Source organism: Canis aureus, chromosome 7 (genome assembly GCF_053574225.1).
Source record: "Canis aureus isolate CA01 chromosome 7, VMU_Caureus_v.1.0, whole genome shotgun sequence".
In the NCBI taxonomy this organism is placed as follows: Eukaryota; Metazoa; Chordata; class Mammalia; order Carnivora; family Canidae; genus Canis; species Canis aureus.
The window spans coordinates 61,914,284-61,933,163 of NC_135617.1; the positions used below are offsets into that span (position 1 = coordinate 61,914,284).

At 47.8% G+C, this 18,880-nt stretch overlaps 2 protein-coding genes and 1 pseudogene across 9 annotated transcripts in view; 2 read left to right on the forward strand and 1 right to left on the reverse strand.

Moving 5' to 3' along the window:
• The window catches only part of TAF8 (TATA-box binding protein associated factor 8), a 31,547-nt gene extending 19,195 nt beyond the window's left edge, over nucleotides 1-12,352 (reverse strand). For 6 of the 7 annotated variants that reach the window (XR_013383526.1, XR_013383527.1, XM_077904033.1 and 3 more), the window contains exons 1-6: nucleotides 12,291-12,352; nucleotides 11,356-11,512; nucleotides 7,250-7,348; nucleotides 6,838-6,900; nucleotides 5,681-5,805; nucleotides 995-1,142 (exon numbers count right to left, since the gene is read on the reverse strand). Coding sequence is in view for 5 of the 7 variants with exons in the window: in XM_077904033.1 (XP_077760159.1) it covers nucleotides 995-1,142; nucleotides 5,681-5,805; nucleotides 6,838-6,900; nucleotides 7,250-7,348; nucleotides 11,356-11,512; nucleotides 12,291-12,335 (637 nt within the window). In the remaining 2 variants the exon portion in view is untranslated. Of the gene's footprint in view, nucleotides 1-994; nucleotides 1,143-5,680; nucleotides 5,806-6,837; nucleotides 6,901-7,249; nucleotides 7,349-11,355; nucleotides 11,513-11,760; nucleotides 11,976-12,290 lie in introns of those variants that run through there. The other variant, XM_077904034.1, reaches the window with a different exon arrangement.
• LOC144317958 (U4 spliceosomal RNA) lies at nucleotides 4,387-4,462 on the forward strand (annotated as a pseudogene).
• Nucleotides 12,353-13,509: 1,157 nt separating the features above from the next.
• Nucleotides 13,510-18,880, forward strand: part of CCND3 (cyclin D3) — a 94,421-nt gene continuing 89,050 nt past the window's right edge. The window contains exon 1 of one of the 2 annotated variants that reach the window (XM_077904052.1): nucleotides 13,510-13,772. The gene's annotated coding sequence lies outside the window, so the exon portion shown is untranslated. The remainder of the gene's footprint in view (nucleotides 13,773-18,880) is intronic. The other variant, XM_077904051.1, reaches the window with a different exon arrangement.

Consider the following 18,880-nt stretch of genomic DNA (forward strand, 5'->3'; position numbering starts at 1 on the left):
GAAAAAATTATTAATAAAACAAAAAACCAGGGGCACCCAGGTGGCTCAGTCGGTCAAGTGGCTATCCTGATCCCAGGGTCCTGGATTAAGCCCAGCATGGGGCTCCCTGCTCAGCGGGGAGCCTGCTTCTCCCTCTGCCCCTCCCCCTGCTTGTGCTTGTTCTCTCTCTCTGTCAAATAAATAAAATCTTAAAAAAAATTAAAAGAAAGAAATCATCTACATATATTTCTATAGCAAAATGTGATTAGCAGGAGACACTGAGATTATTTTTGCTAAGGCTCTGATGTAGGGTCCTGTATTCATTCAGAAAGAGCTAAGCCAAATTCTATCTACCAGCTGTGTGACTTGGAGCAAATGACTTCGTTTCTTTTCTCTAAAAGCCTCAGCTAATGGTGGTGGTAACAGTTCCTAACTCATAGGTTCACGAGAGGATAAGGGGTGTGATTAGTACAGTGTCTGACACTTATGAACTGTTAGTAGCTCTTACTCCAGGCCCAGGCACACATGAGCACTCAATAGGGCCCGGCTGACTGAATCAGTCACCCAAACCAATCTCTCTCACTCACATCTGAAAAAACTGAGGCCTACGGAGATGAAGCAATGTGGGCATGCTGTGAAATGGTACCACTGAGATGAGAAATTCAGTGACATAGAACCTGTGAAAGGACATCATGAAAGGCAAAGACTGGGGGGTGTTCTGTAACTGCCCTGCCCTCCTACTACCAGGGCTGCCACTTCTACTGCCCAGGGTCAGTCATCCTCAAGGTAGCTGAACCTCAATCTCAAACAGCCAATCCCAAGAGAGGCTATAACATTTTACAGTCACCAGTTAGGGACAAGGCCTGAAGACCTGGGAAAAGGAGCCAGAAATGTGAAGAATAAGCTGCCCCAAGACAAGGACAGAGCTTTCATTTCTTCCTACCATACTAAAAGGGAAGATAGTGCAATTATTTCAAATGACAAGGCAGGGTACACCGAGGGGAGAGATTCTCACATGGAAACGTGCTGACGTCGTCTTTGAAAAGACTCTGGGTCTCGCCTGTTTTCGCCATAAAGCGGGTGAGCGCACGCTCCACATCTCGTCTCTGGGATGCAGCCTTCTCTCGCAGGACCTGGTAGTCTGACACAGGCTCGCGGTATGTCTGTAAGGAGAACAGCAGAAACACTAGAGTAATACCAATGGATCATTCTTGCTGTTGCGATGTCCTTTCACCCTCTCAATGACCCACTGACATTATCTGGAGCCGAGATCCCCAAGAGCAGTGGAAAAGCAGAAAGAAAATTATGTAACTATCACTAATATTTATTTTTAAGTTAAAAGTTAAGAAAGGCACAGACATTTACTATAGTGATTGCCCCTGGTCTTCAGGTAATTTCTGGGACAGCTGGTCTCAGGCATAAGAAATGCACCCCAAAGGAAGAGTGGGAATCCTCCACTCCGACCCAGGAAAGCCTTGACAGGGGGCACCCAATTCCACCGGTGTAATGTGACATCCTGCAGTATGTGAGCAGCTGCTTAAGTATCGGCTTGCTTTCTTTTCTTTTCTTTTCTTTTTTTTTTAAAGATTTTATTTATTTATTCATGAGGGCCACAGAGAGAGGCAGAGACATAGGCAGAGGGAGAAGCAGGCTCCCTATGGGGAGCCTGATGTGGGATTCGATCCCTACGGGGAGCCTGATGTGGGACTCGACCTGAGCCAAAGGCAGATGCTCAACCACTGAACCACCCAGGTGCCTTCAGCTTGCTTTCTTAAACCCAACTTTTGCAAAGTGGATACGCTGTCCCAAAGGAGTCCCTCCAAGAAACACAGACTGAGGATATTAATGTAAAAGCAAGTTGAACAAGAAAATGGTGGGCTGGGATCCCTGGGTGGCGCAGCGGTTTGGCGCCTGCCTTTGGCCCAGGGCGCGATCCTGGAGACCCGGGATCGAATCCCACGTCGGGCTCCCGGTGCATGGAGCCTGCTTCTCCCTCTGCCTGTGTCTCTGCCTCTCTCTCTCTCTCTCTCTGTGTGTGTGACTATCATAAATAAATAAAAAATAAAAAATAAAAAAAAATAAAAAAAAATAAAAAGAAAATGGTGGGCTGACACTCCTCTGGCTCCTAATTATGAGCTCTTCAGCAATCACGTCATGGAGTGTAAGAGAACCGAGATCTCATGAGGATGAGAACTTAGCTACAACATTTTAAACTGTAACGGTAAACTGACATTTTTTTATTTTTTATTTTTTTAATTTTTATTTATTTATGATAGTCACACAGAGAGAGAGAGGCAGAGACACAGGCAGAGGGAGAAGCAGGCTCCATGCACCGGGAGCCCGACGTGGGATTCGATCCCGAGTCTCCAGGATCGCGCCCTGGGCCAAAGGCAGGCGCCAAACCGCTGCGCCACCCAGGGATCCCGGTAAACTGACATTTTAAACATGACCAAAAAAGCAACTACTCTTCATGATACAGAAACTAGATTTTTTTTTTTTTTGAAGATTTTATTTAGTTATTCATGAGAGACAGAGAGAGACGCATAGATACAGGCAGACGGAGAAGCAGGCTCCATGCAGAAAGCCCCACATGGGATTCAATCCTGGGTCTCCAGGATCATGCCCTGGGCTGAAGGCGGCGCTAAACTGCTAAGCCACGGGGGCTGCCCTGCTAAGCCACAGGGGCTGCCCGAAACTAGATTTTTGAAAGCAGCACTGGAACCACTTGGCAGTATCTACTAAAGCTAAACACATGCATCCCCGATGGCCCAGCCATCCCACTCCTGGGTATATGTTCAACAGAATGCAAACATATGTGCACTAAAAGACATTAATGGGTTGAACCATATGTATATAATTGTGAGTATCTGACAGTTGTTGATTTACAAAAATTGTAGTTCCCATGGTTTAACCTAAGCTAGAATGTTCACAGCAGTGCCATTTGTGTAGGCCAAAACTTAGATTAGCTCAAATGCCAAAAGATTATATATATGTTGAATAAACTTCAACTACATGCAGCAACATGGAGGAATATCAAAAATAATGTTGAGTGAGAGAAGCCACATAGTTTACATAAAATACAACAATAGACAAAAGAATTTATGGTGATAAAAATTAGATTGCCTTTGGGAGCTAGTCACTGAAGGGAAATAGGCACCTTTAGGAATGCTAGTTTATGATGATAGTGGTGTTTTTTAAAGATTTTATTATTATTATTTTTTAAAGATTTTATTTATTTATTCATGAGAGACAGAGAGAGAGAGGGGGGCAGAGACACAGGCAGAGGGAGAAGCAGGCTCCATGCAGGGAGCCCAATGTGGGACTCGATCCCAGGTCCCCAGGATCATGCCCTGGGCTGAAGGGAGATGCTCAACCGCTGAGCCACCCAGGGATCCCTAAAGATTTTATTTTATTTTATTTTTTTTTAAAGATTTTATTTATTTGTTCATGATAGACAGATAGATAGATGGAGAGAAAAAGAGAGAGAGAGAAGCAGGCTCCATGTCGGGAGCCTGATGCAGGACTCGATCCCAGGACTCCAGGATCATGCCCTGGGCCAAAGACAGGCACTGAACCACTGAGCCACCCAGGGATCCCCTAAAGATTTTATTTTTAAGCAATCTCTGCACCCAACGTGTGGCTTGAACTTACAACTCTGGGATCAAAAGTCACATCCTCAGGGTGCCAGGGTGGTTCAGTTGGTTAAGTTCAGTTGGTTAAGTCCTGGGATTGAGCCCTGCATCAGCTCCCTGCTTGGTGGGGAATCTGCTTCTCCTTCTGCCCCTCCCCCATTTGTGGTTTCTCTCTTTTTATTTTTTAAATTTATTTACTAAAGAGAGAGAGAGAGAGAGAGCGGCAGAGACACAGGCAGAGGGAGAACAGGGTCCATGCAAGGAGCCTGACGTGGGACACAATCCCGGATCCCCAGGATCAGGCCCTGGGCCAAAGGCAGCACTAAACCACTAGGCCACCAGGGCTGCCCGGTTTCTCTCTTTTAAACAAATAAATAAAATCTTAAAAAAATAAGTTGTTATTCTTTGCACTCCACGTATGAGTCATTTAAAAAAAAGTAAAAGTCACATCCTCCACCAACTGAGCCAGCCAGGTGCCCCCATGGCTTTTTGTTTTTCTTTTGTTTTTTAGCTCTGGGTGCTAGTTCAATGTATATGTACACTTAGAAAAAAAAATCATCAAACTGTACACTTATTATCGTGCTTTTCTGTGTGTTTGTGATTTTTTTTAAAGTTTACTAAAAAAAAAAAAAAAAAAAGAGGTATTGGAAATATTTGGAAATATTCCCACTGTTTTTAATGTTAATTCAAATGTGTCACCTAAATGTAAGTTCCCCTATCTATACTTAAACACAGAAACAGGATTTTCAGACTTGTTTAAAATCTTTTCCAAATAAGCTTTGCACAGTGGCAGTATCGTAGCCAATGGGGTTTATCTGAGCATGATTATTGCTAATTAAAATCTTACCCAGGGATCCCTGGGTGGCGCAGCGGTTTGGCGCCTGCCTTTGGCCCGGGGCGCGATCCTGGAGACCCGGGATCGAATCCCACGTCGGGCTCCCAGCATGAAGCCTGCTTCTCCCTCTGCCTGTGTCTCTGCCTCTCTGTCTCTCTCTGTGTGACTATCATGAATAAATAAATAAAATCTTTAAAAAAAAAAAAAAAAACTTACCCAAATAAAAAATTTAGGTGATTGTGAATTTAGGTGGATTGGATTTATACTTGTCAAAAACATTAAAATGCAAGATCTTATAATTATTTTTAGGACAACTGTTTGAGATGCCTGGGTGGCTCAGTGGTTGAGCAACTGCCTTCAGCTCAGGGCATGATCCCGGAGTCCCGGAATCGAGTCTCACATCGGGCTCCCTGCAGGGAGCCTGCTTCTCCCTCTGCCTATGTCTCTGCTTCTCTCTGTGTCTCTCATGAATAAATAAATAAAATCTTAAAAAAAAAGAAAAAGACAACTGTTTGACCTTCAAGAATCTGGAAATGTAATAGAAAAGTTTTACAAAGGGTGCCTGCGCGGCTCAGTCAGCTAAGCATCTGCCTTTGGCTCAGGTCATGATCCCAGACTCCCAGGATTGAGACACACATCGGGCTCCCTGCTTAGTGATGATTCTGCTTTTCCCTTTCCCTCTGTTCCTTTCCTTCACTTGTGCTCTCTCTCTTTCACTCTCTCTCCCAAATAAATATAACCTTTTTAAAGATTATTTGTTTATTCAGTACATTTCTGTTGTTCGAGGCCACCTAGTTTGTAGCACTTTGTTACAGCAGGCAGCCCTAGGACACTAACACAGAGCCCACTGGTCAAGGACAATGGCTGTGTTGCAATGGTGGGTGACCATCTATTCCTGAGGTATGCACAAATGTCCTAGAGGACTTGCCCCAACAGCCTGCCTGATGGCCACATTTGCACCAGTACATGGGGTGGAGGGGAGGACAAAGGAAGTGTGGAAAACCCCTGGGCACACCACATCTTCCCCAGGGAAGGTGAAACTGCTAGTCTGGCAAACCGAGAATACATCTGAACCATGGAAAACATAAGCCTCCTCTACCAGATTGTGTATCAATGAGGACAGAAATTCTGAACCACTCTTTTACCAACAAACTTTTGGACTCGAGTCTGACAGTTGGTAGGAACTGAATACTTTTGCATTACTCACAGCCCCCAGTGTGGCCCCATCACTCACCGGAGTTTTGATATAGGTGTGGGGGTCAGGGAACTCAGGGAAGTGGCTGGGGATGTGTGGCGGGTGGGGTCGGTTCTGGCCAGCAGTGAGGGCCTTGGGGGTCACCGGCTGGTTGGTCACTGGAGCTGCAACAGAGTTACAACCTATTACTCCTACATCCAAGGCTGTGGGTCTCTACCCCTTCCCTCCTTTCCTTGAAGTAAATGCCAGACCTCCATGTTCTCTGTACAAGCACTTTGTATTTCTATCAATAAAGATCCTTTAATGGTTTGAGGACCTGAGGAGGTCACCCCTGTAATGCTCGGCCCTGTTGGATGACCTAGGGGGCCAGTACCACATACCACCATCTGCCTGCATGCTTCTCAGGTAGGTGAATGGGGGGCTGTGACAAGGTAACTACATAGGGGAGCATGCCAAGGAGCTAAGGAAATTGAGTGGGCTAGTAGTCTTTTTTTCCATAGAACCCAGATGACAAACACTGAGCGAGGCAGGGTAGGTCAGTGTGGGCTAAGGGAAATAAGGAGGGATTAAAAATAGCCCTTTCCAATGCTACCCCGAGAGAATTTCTTAAAAAGGTGCCAGCGTGAAAAGAGTGCTGAGAAAAAAATCTAGTATATTCTCCCCAAGGTCCTACAAGCAACAACTAGGTACTCCCAAGTCAAGTTTATGGCCTCAGTTTATCAAAGGCAGAGGTCATCAAACTTTTTGTGTCAAGGGACAGAGTAAATATTTCAGGTTTTGCCAGCTATACAGTCTGTCACAACCACTTAACTCTGCCATTATAACATGAAAGCCACCATGGATAACAGGTAAATATGGCTGTGTTCCAATAAAATATTATTTACATAAACAGGCAGTAGGCCACATTAGACCTACAGGCCATAGGTTACTTGACTGAAGACTGAGGCCTTTCACATTTTTCAAACAGTCCTCTTCTGGGACTGAAGCACAGGAGCCACAGGAATACCTCAGACATGGGTTACCTCTCTGGTAACTAAACTTCACACCACCATCCTATTAACCTAAATGAAGATCATATTGCAGGTAGCCCACAATGGGAAGGAGCTACAAACCCATCCCAGCCCTATTCAATGTGCATTCATCCCACAACTATTAGTTGAGTGCTTACTTAGTTGCCTCAGTTCAAAGTCACTTACGGGCAGTGATGACCATCCTCTGAGACCGCTTTGCATAAGCAGGGAGAGTGTCCACATTGAAACCTAAGAAACAGGAGAGCAAGAATCACACTGCCCAGACGACTGGCAATCGAACACAGAGTGGGGAGTAATATTGCAGCTAAAGAGTTTGAACCCCCAGCTCGAGGGCTCTGCTGCCACTCAAAAGCAGCTCCAGGAGAATCAATCCCCCAACAGGAAAGTAGGAGGTCTCTTCAATGGGTTCAGAGGAGCCCCCTTTCAGGGAACCCTCTCTCCAGCTAAAAGCAAACCTGGAGACTCACAAGGGAACTCAAGAACATTCAGTGGATGTGGCTGACTCTTGGAGACTATTCTTTCTCTCAGAACTCCACTTTAGCCACACCAGAGGTTTGGAAACTGGGGGTGTACTCACCCATCTCGACAAGTGTGACCACGATATCTGACAGTGTGGGCTGTGTCCTGGCTGTGTGCTCACAGTAGGACTTGGCACTCCTCCCAATTTCTGAAATGTCTAGAAAAGGGTCAAAGGCATAATGTCTTATTCTCAGTTCCCAAAGAGCAAAGTATAGAATTATTAATGTAAGAGCCAGCAATTCTGCTCCTAGAAATATACCCAAGTGAACTGAAAACAGATCATTGCACACCAATGTTCACTGCAGTATTATTCACAATAGCAAAGGTGGGAACAAGCCAGTGCTCATCAACAGATGAATGGCTAAACAAAATGTGGTCTGCACATACGATGGAATGTGATCCAGCCTTCAAAAGGAATGAAATTCTGATACAGGCTACAACAGGGACAAACTTTGAAAATGTTACCCCAAGTGAAATAAGTCAGCCACAGAAAGTCAAATATTTTCAGATGCCACTTATATTTCAGGCACCAAGAAAAAAGAAAATTGATAGGGACAAAAAGTGGATTAGAGGTTACTAGGAGCTTGGGGGGGTGGTGGTGGTGGATGGAGAATTAGCATTATGGATACAGTGTTTCTGTTTAGATGAAGAAAAAGTTCTGGAAATGGCTACTATTAACAGTATTCAATATTGTGAATATAGGGGCACCTAGATGGGTCAGTCAGTTAAATGTCTGCTTTCAGCTCAGGTCCTGATCCCAAGGTCCTAGGATCAAGCCCGCATCAAGCTCCCTGCTCAGCTGAAAGCCTGCTTCTCCCTCTCCCTCTGCTGCTTCCCCTGCTTATGCTCTCTGTCAAATAAATAAAATCTTTAAAAGAAAAATATTGTGACTGTATTTAATGCCACTGAACAAGTTTTTGTTTCTTCGGCCTGAAGCCGAACTTCTATGTAAGAGTTATTGGGGTGTGTGTGTGATCCCTGGGTGGCTCAGTGGTTTAGCGCCTGCCTTTGGCCCAGGGCGTGATCCTGGAGTCCCGGGATTGACTCCCACATTGGGCTCCCTGCATGGAGCCTGCTTTTCCCTCTGCCTTTGTCTCTGCCTCTCTCTCTGTGTCTCTCATGAATAAATAAATATCTTTTTAAAAAAAGTTATTGGGGTGCCTGGATGGTTCAGCAGGTGGAACATGCGATTCTTGATCCGGGGGTTCTAAGTTCAAGCCCCATGTTGGGAGTAGAGATTAGTTAAGAATAAAATCTTTAAAAAAAAGTTTTGCCAAAGTTCTTCAGGTAGGGGATCCTTGGGTGGCTCAGCGGTCTGGCGCCTGCTTTCGGACTGGGGCGTGATCCTGGGGTCCTAGGATCGAGTCCCGCATCGGGCTCCCTGCATGGAGCCTGCTTCTCCTTCTGCCTCTCTCTCTGTCTCTGTCTCTCATGAATGAATAAATAAAATCTTAAAAAAAAAAAAAACAAGTTCTTCAGGGAAAGAGGAGGTATGAAGCTCTGAAACTGCTGAATTTTACATACAGAAAAGCGTTTTTCTGAGGATAGGTCCACAGATTTCACCAGACGCAAAAGGAGCCCCCAAATGTAAGGATCTCCTGCTCTAGAGGCCCTAATGGTTCAGAAGTTAAGAGCAAGTGGTGACTGAGAGGGAAGGGTGTCAAACTGAAGACCCACCACCAACTCACCAAGACCCACCATCAACTCGTTGCTACCCTGGGCAAGTCACTAGTACTGGCTCCCATACAGGAAAATGGTGGGCAGCATCTGTTTACTGTGGGAAAAATTTAATTAGAATCCTGGTATAGAATGTCTTAGAAATAAGCCAAGTGTCAGTTAAAGTATCTTCACCCATTTGGCTTTTTTCTTTCTTTTCTTAGTAGGTCCTAGGATTTCAAAGGACATGTATAAGAAATGTAGAAAATAGTATTCAGAGACTTTGCTCTGAACCCAGTTTAAGATTGGAGTCCCTAGAAACCAAGCGACTGTAGGCAATAAGCACAAAAACTCTGCCTCATGCTTATAACTAACACAAATCCTAAAACTTTGATACCCAGAGCTCTTAACAACATGGAGCTGCTCAAGCCTGAGCAAGACCTCAGCCTAAGCCATCTATCCTTGGTATTCCTTGGAATGAAGTGGCACTTTTTTTTTTTTTTTTAAAGATTTTGTTTATTTATTTATTCATGAGAGACACAGAGAAAGGCAGAGACACAGGCAGAGGGAGAAGCAGGCTCCCTGTGGGTAGCACGATGTGGGACTTGATCCCAGGATCCTGGGATCACGACCTGAGCCAAAAGTTGATGCTCAACCTCTGAACCACTTAGGTGCCTTGGAGTGGCAGACTTTTATGCCATTTTCAAGCCTTTTAGTTTCAATATTCACAGCTTTCCAACACAACTATCTCAGCTCCATCCCGCTTGGTGGCAACTATTTCTTCTGAGAGAAAAAAGGCCTTTTGTCCAGTGGTATCAGAAATAATTGCCTTAATCATGAGGATCTTTAAACTCTGAATTCCAAGAATTTTTCAAAAACTGAATTCTGTTGGGAACTATTAGTCCGTTCTTTGAGGACAAAAGTTCTCAAAGTGGGGCCTGGGAGTCCTCAGGCAGCCCTGAGATCCTTTCCAGAGTCCACAGACCAAAACTATGTTTATAATTAAGTGAAGACATTCTTTGACTTTTTAACTCATTGTCTCATGTAGTTTTCCAGAGGTTACATGGGCTATGATGATATCATGGCTCTGAGGGATAATAGAATGTGGACTCATATATGTTTATATTTAATTTTTTTCAATTTTCTTTTTCTTTTTTTTAAAGATTTTATTTATTTATTCATGAGAGACACACACACACACAGAGAGAGAGGCAGAGACATAGGCAGAGGGAGAAGCAAGCTCCATGCAGGGAGCCCAATGTGGGACTCGATCCTAGGTCCCCAGGATCAGGCCCTGGGCTGAAGGCGGCACTAAACTGCTGAGCCACACGGGCTGTCCTCAATTTTCTTTTCTTTCTTTCTTTTTTTTTTTTTTTCAATTTTATTTTCTAATGTGGCAAAAATCGCTCTATATAAAGCCCATGTAGACAAAACTCCTCAGGATCCTCAATATTTAAGAGTCTAAAAAAAAAAAAAAAAAAAAAAAAAGAGTCTAAATAGGTTCTAAGATCAAAACATTTGAGATCATTGCTTTAGGAAAACATTTGGTATTTAAAAGTTCCAAACAAAAAATAATAATAATAAAAAATAAAAAAATAAAAGTTCCAAACACCAGCTGCAGAGAGCCACCTCACCTCAGACCACGTCCTTCCTGGGGCAGCCCACATCGAGTGTCCGATCAAGAACTGAGTACAAATGCAAGGCCCTTTCAGCCTGATGTGGTGTACTCTGAAGTACAGGTGCTCCAGAGGTCCCCACTGAGTCAGTCAATTCTTTATTTGGCCTGCATTGCAGTTAATCTCCCCCCTGCCTAAAGCTTTCTCTCACTTTGATTTGTGTTGATCCCTCAAAAGACAAGTTAAGTTAGCCCATCTCTCATCCCATTCTACTTTCCACCACCCTGCCATGCTGCCACTGCCACCACCACTAATAAAACCCAAGCAGGGAAATACACTGTATATGCAGAAAAGCCTGTGTGAGACCATTCTAGGCTTCTCCAACTCAACGTGTTTCCTCTTAAGCATTTTTTTTTCCGTTCTATAAAACTTATTTACTCTCCCTCTTTGTATCACATACTATAGCATTTGATTATCCAATATATAGCATCTATTCATGGGACTTGATCATGACTCTGCAACAAAACTATAACTTCCTGGAATATAGAGAACAAGCAGCAACAACAGCACTTATAAACCATCAAGAGGTTACCAGGTTCCTAATATCAAGTGTCTTACACATGCACCTCACTTATCCTCACAACTCCAGGAGATACAAATTATTGTCCTACTTCACAAATAAGGAAATTGAGGTTCAGGAGGTTTAGCAACTTGTTCAAGCTATTAAGTGGCAGAGCGATGACTTACACCCACGTCCATCTGATTCTAAAGCCTGAAAGTCACTTTACTATGCTGTTCTTTTTCCTAAATCCTCTTTAACACTATCAGAGTGCAAGACACAGCACAGATGTCTGGTTGACTCGAGAAGGAGCTATTGTTTCCTGGTACTTACAGCTCTGCAGCATCTCTGTCAATGTTTCCACGGATGCTTTTTCAGCACTCTCGAACCCTGCCTCTGTCAACAAGGAGCTCACGACCACTTGAAGGGTTCGCCTCCGGGCCAGATGGTAGTTATCAGCAGGGTTAGTGGATTGTTTACTTCCTGATCTCTGCGAATCAGCACCCCATTAAAAAAATTAATTCACCCACAGGACAAGAATGCAATCCGGCGGTTCACACGTCAATGGCAAGCAAAAGTTCCTTCGCTAAATACGTATTTATCAGTGCTTAATAAAATACGGTAGCCCCTGGTGTTAAGATTTATAAATCCTGGCCAACTGAGTAATCATCGAGTACCCAAGGGGTTCTAAATCCTAAGGAGCTACCTAAAACTTAAGATTCTAATAAGTTTTCTTACTTTTTTAGCAGATTATCAAAATATATAGCTGAAAAAACATGCATGATGGGATTGAATTCACATCCATTTCCCAGAAAAAATAAAAAAAAAAAGGCCTTTCTCTTGTTCCTCGCATCTCCACACTCTGTCACTACAAAGAAAAATTAAAACAGCACCACACGATGCTGGGCATAGGAAGGCAAAGGGCAACCGCTCAGAAAAGTAGGAAAGCTAAATTATTCTGAAACGGGAATCCCTCCTAACTCAGGCTGGCCAATAAGAAGGCGAAGCCGGTCTCCCCGAGCCAATCAGGAGGTGTTCCGGGTTCCCAACCCCCAACAGCGGAGGAGCCCATCAGTACACCGGTCCGCCAACTCAGGAGGCCGCAGCCAAGTCCCGAGGAGGGGGGCATTTACGGCCTGAAAGACGCTCCTCCACCCGGAGCTCATGGTGGGGCTGGATTTCTGGCTGCGAGCTTGTTGCCCACACTAGGGGGAAGTTGCAGAATGCCCAGGCTCTCTCGGCTTCCGCCCCGCGCCTCCCGCCCTTACCGTTCCGGAGCCACCGGCCCCGGCAGTGGCCGCCGTGTCGGCCATCTTGCTCTGGCGTACTGTGCGCGAGCGCAGGGCAGGATGGGACTTGTAGTCGCCGAGCGGGGAGGGGCGGGGAGAGGCGGGGAGGGGGCGGGGCGGCGCGCACCCCTCGGAGCTCTCCTAAGCCCAGGCGGGTTGCGGGGGGCGGGGGGGGCGGCGGTGTTTGAGGATCCCGGCTCACGTGACCTACAGTGAGTGGTAGGTTCTTGGGGCCCCGGTGTGCCTCGGAATCGGCTAGGAAGATGCGCCCTCGGGTTTCGCACCTGTTTCTAGAGGAGATCGTTTCTCCCGCAGAGCACATCCCTGGGGCGCTCCAAACTTGCCTGTTGTTAGCAACACCTTTGGCTGCGTCCCGCTCGGTCCCAGGGACTCCCTCTCTGGGGACGGGGCCTGGGACTCTGTGTTGTGAAGCTCTGCAGGTGATTATCCTGAGCGAGTAATTTTGGGAAACCTTACTCTGCGCGCACCGGCCCCGCAGCCCGCCAACGTCCACCTGCCCCTCGAGCCTAGACCCGCTAGCCCAGGTCTTCCGCTGCATCCCGCTGCCTTCTCGCCCTCGATCCGCAGCGATGTGCGCGGCGAGTCGGGAGGCGCGGGCGGCAAGAAGCTGTCCGGGGCCCGCCTCAGTCCCGAGGCGTTGCGACCCCGCGGTGCCTGTGGTTTTCTGCGTCTCACTCGCTCATCAGCCGCCCTGGACGGGGGTTCTCCTCGCCGGGACCGGGGACCCCCACTGCCCCTCCTTCAGTTCCGTTTGCGGGTGCCTGGGAGGGCGCGCACGCCGGGTTTGAATCCTAACATCGCAGGCTGTGAGGCTTCGGGCACGTTACCTAACCGCACTGTGCCTCAGTTTCCTTTGTGTGTGTGTGGAACAGGGGTGGGATTGCTAGAGAAGAAAATAAGCTAATACCCGCAGAGGATCTCGGGCACGTGCCAGAAGCAGAGCCGGAGGTCAAGACCCAGCACCTGAAGTTGTTTATTTCCTGCGCGACGCGCGATCGCCGGGCGAGCGCCCCGCGGGCCAGACTCTGGGAACCCGCGCGGCCCGGGCCCCGCAGGCGCACCTGAGCCCGGGGCGTGCCCCGCCCCCTCGCCCGGGCACGTGGGCCGGGGTCTGCGGGGCCAACCGCGGGCGGCCGGGGGAGGAGTCGGGGCCCACACTAGCGGCGCCGAGCACCCAGCCCCTTTGTCTCCCCCGCCCCCTCTTCCCCACTTCCTGCCCAGCTTTAAACTCGGGATCCGCGGCGCGGCGCGGACTTTGTAAACACGCGGCGCCTGCGGGGGTGGAGACTGTTTGTGTTGGGGCGCCCGGAGGAGGAGCGCACGCCCCTCGGCTCGGCTCGGCTCGAGGCGGTGGCGACGCCCCCCTCCCCAGAGGCAAGTCCGAGGCGGCGGGACGATGAGGCCACAGTCGGTGCTCCGGGGGGCTCACCTGCTCTGGAGGTAGGCTTGATGGCTGGAGAAGCCTAGGTAGATGGGGTGTCAGCCTCTCCACCCTTCGCTGGGGTGCCTCCAAGCTCAGGCTGGACGCCCGGGGTAGGGTCGGAAGGGGGTCGGTTAAGGGGGTCACTGCGTCCTCATCACCTCCCCATTGTCCCCTAAAGCTTGGCTCACTTTTGCACGTAGGTGAAGAGCAGAGACGCCCCCAAAGCCCTGAGCCCTGTCCCCACAGCCCCTCTCCCAGCTGACCCAGAAGCCCAGTGGCCTCCCTGGGTTGTCGTCGTTCTTCATACCTCAGAGATAGCAATGGGAGGTGAGTAGGAAGGCAGAACCGATGTGGGCAGAAGGATTAGGTCAGAGGAAGCGCCTGGAAGAAGGGACGCCTCAGTGTCCCTGTGGTGTCTGATGTGCACACAAGCCTCTTCTGCATCTTCTAATGTACTGCCAAGAAGAGTAACTGAAGAAATTGGTTGTTGTTACTAAGGGAGCATAATGATTTCATCTGCAAACATTGAGCACCTACTATGTGTCTGGGATTTATGGGATGCTGAGGGTACGATGATGTTATTCAACTACCACTGGTGTGGGTCACAGAAAACAACAGACATAAAGCACCAAGTTGGGCTGGCGAGGAAGACTCAGGAGAGGAGAGGACTTTGGAGTTGGATTCTAGGTGATGGATAGTCACCAGGCAGAGAAGTGGTAGGAGGACTTTGGGGGCCACTTGTTCATTCTGCAGACCTGTACTGAACCCTGACTGTGGGGTTGGCATTGGAATACATTGAGGACCCAGATAGCGTTCCTGCTCTCTTTAACCTACTATCTAGGCATGAAGAAGAGGGGGGAATGAGCAGGATAAATTCAGGGAAAGGCAAGTTTCTGGGCTGGTCCCTAAGAATCCAAAAATTCACAGCTGCATGCAGCTGGGAGTCCACTTGAGGGTTATGTGACCATCCACACAATGTTGGGGTACCCATTCCTCATCCTTGGGCCTTAAGACTGTTTCCACTGTTTTCTCAATGCCACCCTCCTCGGTTCTCTTGGGGACCAGACATAGGTGAAGACAACTAGATCTCTCATTGTGTTCCTGCAGATTCTTCTGCTTTTTCAATTCCTCGGCTCCCTGGAGAGATGATTGATACAACATTAGATGAATTTATTCACCATCCATTAGCTATGGCTATATCTCCTGCACAGGCTAGATGTTGGGGACATAAACAAGTCAGAGCTTCTACTCTGCCTGGAATTTCCAATCAAAGGTATCTCTGAGAATTCCAGCAAGATCCTAGTCCTTGAGGCCATGACTACCTTGGTCTTTAGTGCTTCCTCTTTTTTCCTTCCTTCCCTCAAGGGTTCAGAATACCAGCTAATGCTTATATAGTACTGTCAGGCACTATATAAGGGCACTATATAAGGCACTCCTCTCCCTGTCAGGCACTGTTCTAAATGTTTGGGGTATAGTGTCTCATTTAACCTCCCTAAGTGGGGCACCTGAGTAGCTCAGTCAGTTAAGCTTCTGCCTTTGGCTTAGGTCATGATCCCAGAGTCCTAGGATTGAACCCCACATCTGGCTCCCTGCTCCATGCGGAACCTATTTCTCCCTCTCCCTCTGCCTGCTGCTCCCTCCGCTTGTGCTCTCTCCCTGTCAAATAAATAAATAATATCTTAAATAAATAAATAAAATCTAAAAAAAAAACCTTCACTAAGTCCTATGAGGTCAGCACTAGGATCATCTCCATTGTATAGATGGGAAAACCTAGGCACAGAGGTGTTAAGTTATTTTTCTAAAGAGTACACCAGAAATAAATGGCAGAGCTGAGATTGAAACCCAGGGCACTTGACCTGGGAGGCCCTGTTCTTGATCACTAGACTACCCTGCTTCCCTGATTGACCATGTAGAATGTCCACTTGAGTTAGGGACTTAGGAGTTTCCAAAAGGTCCTGTATCTTGGGTAGTAGAGAGGAGAGAAACCTTTTAGCTGAGTGTGGGTGCTGGTAACGGTTTACATGGAGCCTCAACAGGTCTTGAGTAAGCTTGTAGGGACTGCACTGAGTTATATCCTTCCCTTCAGGCTGTGTGTGTATTAGTGTGTTTTCTTGAATAAGCCTCACTCATCAAGAGGAACAAACTAAGGTTGCAAGAAAGAAGGCAACATGGTTGTAATGTGCCAGAATCCGGGAATGTGCGAGACTAAGACACCTCATTTGGTGGGAATTTTTAGGAATAGCAGAGACTTTCACATTTTAGATTCCAAGAGGAACAGTCCAACCTGGTAGCTGAGTAAGGAAGATGGTCCAGTAGTGGAAACCATCTTAAGATGTTCACCTCTCTTGCCCACAGCTGCTGCATCCCAAAGCTGCATGTGTGTCTCTGACTCCATCCCTCCAGGCAGGCTGGGCCCTTGCCCCTGATGTGAGCCAGGCCACAGGGCAGAGGTTCCCGGGATTCCAGCCACTTTTCCATTACCTTCCTGAAATTCTAGGTTTTTTCACAAGAGTTCTCTGCACAGATCTGGGGAGGCCTGGAGCGGTCCCCCTCTGCCTGCGGTCAAATCACCTCTATGCATCTGTCTTTGAGAGAGAGGCATAGGTTGGGGGAGGGATGGGTGTTGATGCTGGCAGTTGAGGGTTTAGAGGGTGGCCACACCAAGATAACAGGTAAGCTGGTTGTGAAATTCTGAACTAAATAGACCTCCAGGCCACCTTTCTGCCACACATACTTTCCTCCCTTGTCATAGGGTGGGGTGGGGTGGAACCCTTGGCTTGCCCCAGCCCCCTGCCCCAGGCGTTTTCTTGGCTGGGGAGAACAGGTTGTGCTCTTGAGAAACCACAAGAGGAAGTTTAGGGAGGGCTGGGGGTGGGGAAAGTTCTGGGGTGCCTGCCAAGTTTCCCTTTCTCCGTTCAGCAGGAGGTATGTTTATTTTGGTGTGTTTTTCTTACCCTCAAAGACATTTAAATTTTAAACCCTCTGAGTTTCAAAGAGCTGTCAAGACCTGCCCCATTACAGTGATGGTGGTTGGGGTGGGGGTGGGGAGAGTGACCTGGCTGTCCTGAGACACCACTGGAAATGAGACCAGAGCTAGGTACCCTTTTATTGGATTTCACCTGGCATTCACACTGCTTGGGAAAGGCCAGTTAACTCCAGAAGGTCTTCTTTTCTCCTCTCCCTCAAAGCACCCCCTCTTGCCTGAAACTCAGAAGAATGTGCTTATAATTTATAATGGTCACTTAGGCGCTGACTGATGCTGCCAGGAGCTGTCCTAAGTGTTTCACTTGCCTTATCTCATCTGATACTCACAATGCCCGGTTGTGAATACCCCCATCTCCAATTTATAGATAGGGAAACTGAAACCCAGAAAGGCTAATAAACTTACCTGAAGTCACACAGCTAGTAAGTGGCAGAGCCCAGATTTGAACACTGGTGAATTTGACTTCAGAGCCTGTGCTCTTGACAATTTAAATTAGCCCCCAAATCAGAGCATTAACATAGATCAGGCCCAAACAGTATTATATCATATTAGATCCTGAAGAGTAGGAGGTTGAGATCCAAAGATGTTTTTAAAATGATGTTGCTAGGGTTGGGGTGGCTTATGTAGAGAATTGGAAAGGATTCCTTGGAACTTAATATATTAGAAAAGGATCAAGTGGAGAAAAGAAGCAGTGGGTGAACAAGGGGCGTCAAACTCCAAACAGTTGAAGCAAATGGGGAGAAGATTTAGGAAGGATATTATAGCTGTGTTCAAATGTTTGGAAGGTTGCTTTTGGAAGCCCACACGAAGTGGGCCAGATAGGGGGCCAGGGGACAGACCGGTGGGGGGCAGATCTCCGAAATAGCATGAGAACTTTCTAACAAACGGTTGCCTAATCCCCGTCTGAAGAAGTGAATTCTTCGTCTAAGGGAGTCTAGAGCACATGCTTAGGAGGGGCTTCTGCTCGTTGAAAGACCTCAAAGCCCCTTCCACCTCTAAACCGTCCCATGTGATTATTCACCTGTTTCCCCTCTCCGGGTCATCCCATTGCTCCTTGTGCTCCCCGGCCCATGGCGATCCTCGTCTGTCCACCAGGTGGGGCTGTTGCCCAGTGTGTTGCCCCGGGACTGCAGGATTGGGTGGAGAGCACCATCTGGTCGTTCAGCTGCCAGCCGGTTTCATGGGGCCCCTGCCCCACCCATCCCCAGCTATCTACACCAGAGCTCAGGGAGCCACTTTTGACCAAGTACAACCGCCATAAAATGATCTCTTAGGTCCCAGACCCTGGGGCCCCTCCTTCCCGCTGGGGCCCCTCCCACCCACACTCTCTTTTCCCCATCCCTGACCTTCCTTTGCCCTTGAGACAGAAGGCCCGGTGTATTGGGAGCAGAGGGCCAGACCAGCAGCCCTTGTAGGCATGGCCTTTCGTACCCTTCGAAGGCATGACACATAATACCGTGTCATCTCCATTGAGGGCCCTCAAAACCTGCAGCTCCTTTGCCCTCAGCGGGCACTTCTCCTACCCTGGTTGAAGTTCCCCCGAGACAGCCACTCCTGAGGTGAGACAGCAGAGGCCCAAGCATTGTCTCGGAGTGAGGAGTAGGAGAGGGGTTGCTTGGTGCCCCATCAAGACCCTTAGAAGGGTGTGGAGCAGGTCGCCTGGGTGGCTCAGTGGTTGAGCATCTGCCTTGGCTCAGGTCATGATCCCAGGGTTCTGGGATTGCATCCCACATCGGGCTCCCCGCTGGGAGCCTGCTTCTCCCTCTGCCTGTGTCTCTGCCTCTCTCTGTGTATCTCTCATGAATAAATAAATAAAATCTTTAAAAAAAGAAGTGTGAGGAGCTGCAGAGGCCCCACCATGGACCGGCAAGGCCCAACAAGAGCAGGAAGGAGGGTGCGGTTACAAGCCAGACCACCAGAGGGCGCCCTGGAAGGCAGGCCCGAGAAAGCGGCCCTAACTGTGCTCCAGACATTTCCTAACTCGTGTTTACTTCTTCTTCTTCTTTTTTTTTTTTTTTAGATTTTATTTATTCATGAGAGACACGGAGAGAGAGAGAGAGGCTGAGACACAGGCAGAGGGAGAAGCAGGCTCCGTGCAGGGAGCCGACATGGGACTCGATCCCAGATCTCCAGGATGAGCAA